The sequence below is a fragment of the Quercus lobata genome, chromosome 2 (genome assembly GCF_001633185.2).
Source record: "Quercus lobata isolate SW786 chromosome 2, ValleyOak3.0 Primary Assembly, whole genome shotgun sequence".
NCBI lineage: Eukaryota > Viridiplantae > Streptophyta > Magnoliopsida > Fagales > Fagaceae > Quercus > Quercus lobata.
In genome coordinates this window covers 88,576,171-88,580,038 of record NC_044905.1, presented here as the reverse complement: position 1 = coordinate 88,580,038, position 3,868 = coordinate 88,576,171, and the positions used below count along the sequence as shown (strand labels likewise).

Below are 3,868 nucleotides of genomic sequence, written 5' to 3'. Positions count from 1 at the left end.
ACACTGTTTAAAAAAAAATTATACCAATTAACTTTGTACGAAATTACACTTCTCTAAATGAGAAGGAATTAAAAATATGCATATGGAATAGACCATTAGAGAGAAGTCATAGTGTGATAGAGTATACTATAAACTTATTACATTTCTATAAACTTTAAGGGGAAGTATCATTTTCATAGTTTAGAGGAAGAGCATTTCGTGAAAGCATAATATGTATAATTGGAATAGCTAAGAGTTTTGTAGTTCAACTTACACTTCTTAATAATTCTCTAGGAGATATTCATGGTTCAAACTCTCCCTCCTCAACTATTGAATTTAAAAATTAAAAAAAAAAAAAAGAGTTGGAGAATGTCTTAGAAATTATATCTATTGTTAATATTTTATATTTTTTTAATATATATATATATATATATAGAGAGAGAGAGAGAGAGAGAGAGATGTACGTAGAATCGATCTACCCATTTAGTGTTCTCTCCCCCACACTGTCAACCCTGTTCAAATTTAGAAGTGTTTAGATTCATTCCATCTTGTATAAATCGAAGCAAATGTGTTCCATTCCATTTCTATTTTTCTCATTGAGTGTTAGTTTGGATAGCAACGCATTTGCGTTTGTGCTAGTGTGTGCGTTTTTTGACTGGATCCAATGCACTGTTCACGAGACCCGTAAGTACGAAAAAATGTAAATCTAACTTTATAACTGGGTCCCATGGCACTTTTCACACATTTAAAAATTATTTTGCTACAATATTTTTAGTTTTCAGCAATAACGTGCGCGTTTTTTGGCTGATTTTTCCATGTCTTTCTAATCTAACATTACCTCTCAAAAAGAAGTGCTTGTGACTTTAGTCCCACATCGGTTTGCTAGGAACTAACACAAAGGTTTATAAACTCTCGCTAGACTAACAAGACTTAGGCCGTTTTGTTAGTATACCGTTAGTTAGGTTTCTGCCATTAGACCTGTTAGTACACTAGATTTTTCCATGTCTTTCTAATCTAACATTACCTCTCAAAAAGAAGTGCTTGTGACTTTAGTCCCACATCGGTTTGCTAGGAACTAACACAAAGGTTTATAAACTCTCGCTAGACTAACAAGACTTAGGCCGTTTTGTTAGTATACCGTTAGTTAGGTTTCTGCCATTAGACCTGTTAGTACACTAGATTTTTCCATGTCTTTCTAATCTAACATTACCTCTCAAAAAAAAAAATTTTGATTTGGTAAGAAGTCAGCAGAGAGTACATATCAAAAGACTGGAAGAAGAGACAGTGATGAATAAAACCAAAACCCTATATTCGAACTCACCAATAAAATGAGGACAGGGCATCAATTTCCCTTTGACAATGACATTGTCCGTACTACAGTCTCCGTCATCGTTTGTCGCGTTGCCGCCCTTTCAATTTCCAGGGCATCTTTGGCCCCAAAACAAAAAAAAAATAAAAATAAACTACAATGTAAATATACTTTGCAATATTACACAAAGTTCAGCCACGTGAAGTCCATCATCATCATCAAATTCATATTAACAAGAAGTGATAATTATTATTATTATTTGTACAATGATTACAAGAAAATGATCAAGAAATAGATTAATTTATCTCAATTATATCAAAAACAATATGTCGTTTTTTGGGCTATATGAGTTCTATCTGTTTTTGTTTTTGTTTATTTAGGGTAACCACTAAGCAATAATACATGGCTAGCCTAGCTATGCCCATGTATACGAAAGCAATTTATATTTCATATAATGGGACACCCACACCCACAAGCATAGAGTCATAGACGCTTGCACATACACGGAGTCATAAATGACAATAAACAAGCACAGGCTAGGTCAAGCACATTCATTTATTGGGGAGGTTACTCTACATTAAATGGAAGGGTTTAGGTGACAATGTTTAATACAAAGGCAATGGATACTTTTAGTTCGCCGACACTGCACGTACCTTTTCAGAGAACCCCTCACTTCTCACACCCTCTATAACTATATCTTCTTTCTCTGCTCCCTCTGTACTTTACTATCACTGCCTCTCTCTCTCTCTCTCTCTCTCTCTCGAACAACATGGTGCAATCAAAGAAGTTCAGAGGCGTCAGGCAGCGTCATTGGGGTTCGTGGGTATCCGAAATACGCCACCCATTACTGTGAGCTTCACCTACTATATCCACATTACTCTAAACTAGCTTAATATATCTAGTTCAAACTTTTATGTTTCTTCACTTTTTGTATCAAACACCTTTGTTTATTTTGTTATTCTATGTGTTTGATAGGAAGAGAAGGGTGTGGCTAGGCACATTCGAGACAGCTGAAGAGGCAGCTAGAGCTTATGACCAAGCTGCCATTTTGATGAGTGGGCGCAATGCCAAAACCAATTTCCCAATAACACAGACTCCGACTGGGGAAACAAAGAGTAGTACTGAGGAATCTCCATCATCACCGAAGGGTGGTTTATCAGAAATTCTACACGCTAAGCTTCGAAAATGTAGCAAAGCACCTTCCCCATCCATGACTTGTCTCAGGCTTGACACTGAGAATTCTCATATTGGAGTGTGGCAAAAACGTGCGGGTCAACGTTCTGATTCCAATTGGGTCATGACTGTTCAGCTTGGAAAGAAGAACAGCAATAACAATGCCACTGATGAAGCTCAAAATAGTTCATTGCCTTTGTCTTCTGATCAGTCTCCACCATTGATGTCAGGGCCTGAACTGAGAACAGAAATGGATGAAGAAGAGAGAATTGCACTGCAAATGATAGAGGAGCTTCTTAACAGGAATTGTCCTAGCCCTTCTTCATCATCATCATTTGGTATTCAAGAAGGAGAGGAAAGTCTTTACCTCTAGTCTTTTATCTCGTGGTTACTAAATTATATGGTGAAACAAACTTCTTGGGTTTGTATAGAGTTTACTTTCCTTAATTATATGTGTAGCGTAAGCATATATACTATGTGCACAAAGAGAAAAATTGAAAGATAAGCAATTGGGATATCTTTGTGAAGAGCAAAACCCATATGATAAAACCAAAACCAAATCAATGTCTCAAGATTTGGTTATATGTCAGATGTCAGTGTGACAGTGAATAAATGGAATTGTGTTCTATTACAATTTACTTCTCATATTGTTGAGTGAATGATACAATTTTTTTTTTTTTAATGAATGATACGTTTTTAATTAGTTTCTATCATGTTTTCAAAAAAAAAAAAAAAGAAGGGTTCTATCATTATTTCTTGGATCACCTTCGAACATTGGAGCATGTGGAACTATGTTCAGTTACATGTTTCTTTCAGTGGGTTAAATATATATATATATATATATATAATTAATATTATAGTACATACTACATAGTATATAGTCTTGCATTTCTCAGCAAAAAATGAAAAGAAAAAAGAAGTATATAGTCTTGCATTATATTTATACCTGGACCCGACAATATGGCTAAGAAACGTGAAGATTATTCTTTTTCAAGTTTTTCTGCCCTGAAGCAAAAGGCAAGAGTTTCGTTTCAATTTAAAATTTCCAATATTTGGGATAATAATAATTCTTTAGAATTCTACATCAGCCACGGCATTTTGGGAACCAAATTAACCCTTTTTTTTTTCTTTTTTTTTTGGAGAAAGGAAATTAACCTTTTTTAAATAATGCTATATATATATATATATATATATATATAGGGTCACCTACCAACAATTTTGTCATCATATATGATTATATGCTTAGCCATTCCCGTGTATTTGTTAACAGTATGTTGAAAACCTATTTTGCATACGGGATATGCAATATTGGACTGGACAGTCACATCAAGTGACACATTATTGTAGAGAATAGATATTGTTTCTCAAAACTTAGGTACAAAACTATACTTGAATTACAAGATATAT

At 34.3% G+C, this 3,868-nt stretch overlaps 1 protein-coding gene across 1 annotated transcript; it reads left to right on the top strand.

The window, feature by feature from the left end:
• The first annotated feature begins 1,895 nt into the window (after positions 1 to 1,895).
• Positions 1,896 to 3,106, top strand: LOC115956950 (ethylene-responsive transcription factor WIN1-like). Its single transcript, XM_031075214.1, has 2 exons — positions 1,896 to 2,137; positions 2,264 to 3,106. Exons 1-2 carry the CDS (start codon positions 2,058 to 2,060, stop codon positions 2,832 to 2,834), a joined length of 651 nt encoding a protein of 216 aa, XP_030931074.1. The 5' UTR covers positions 1,896 to 2,057; the 3' UTR covers positions 2,835 to 3,106.
• The last annotated feature ends 762 nt before the right edge of the window (positions 3,107 to 3,868 follow it).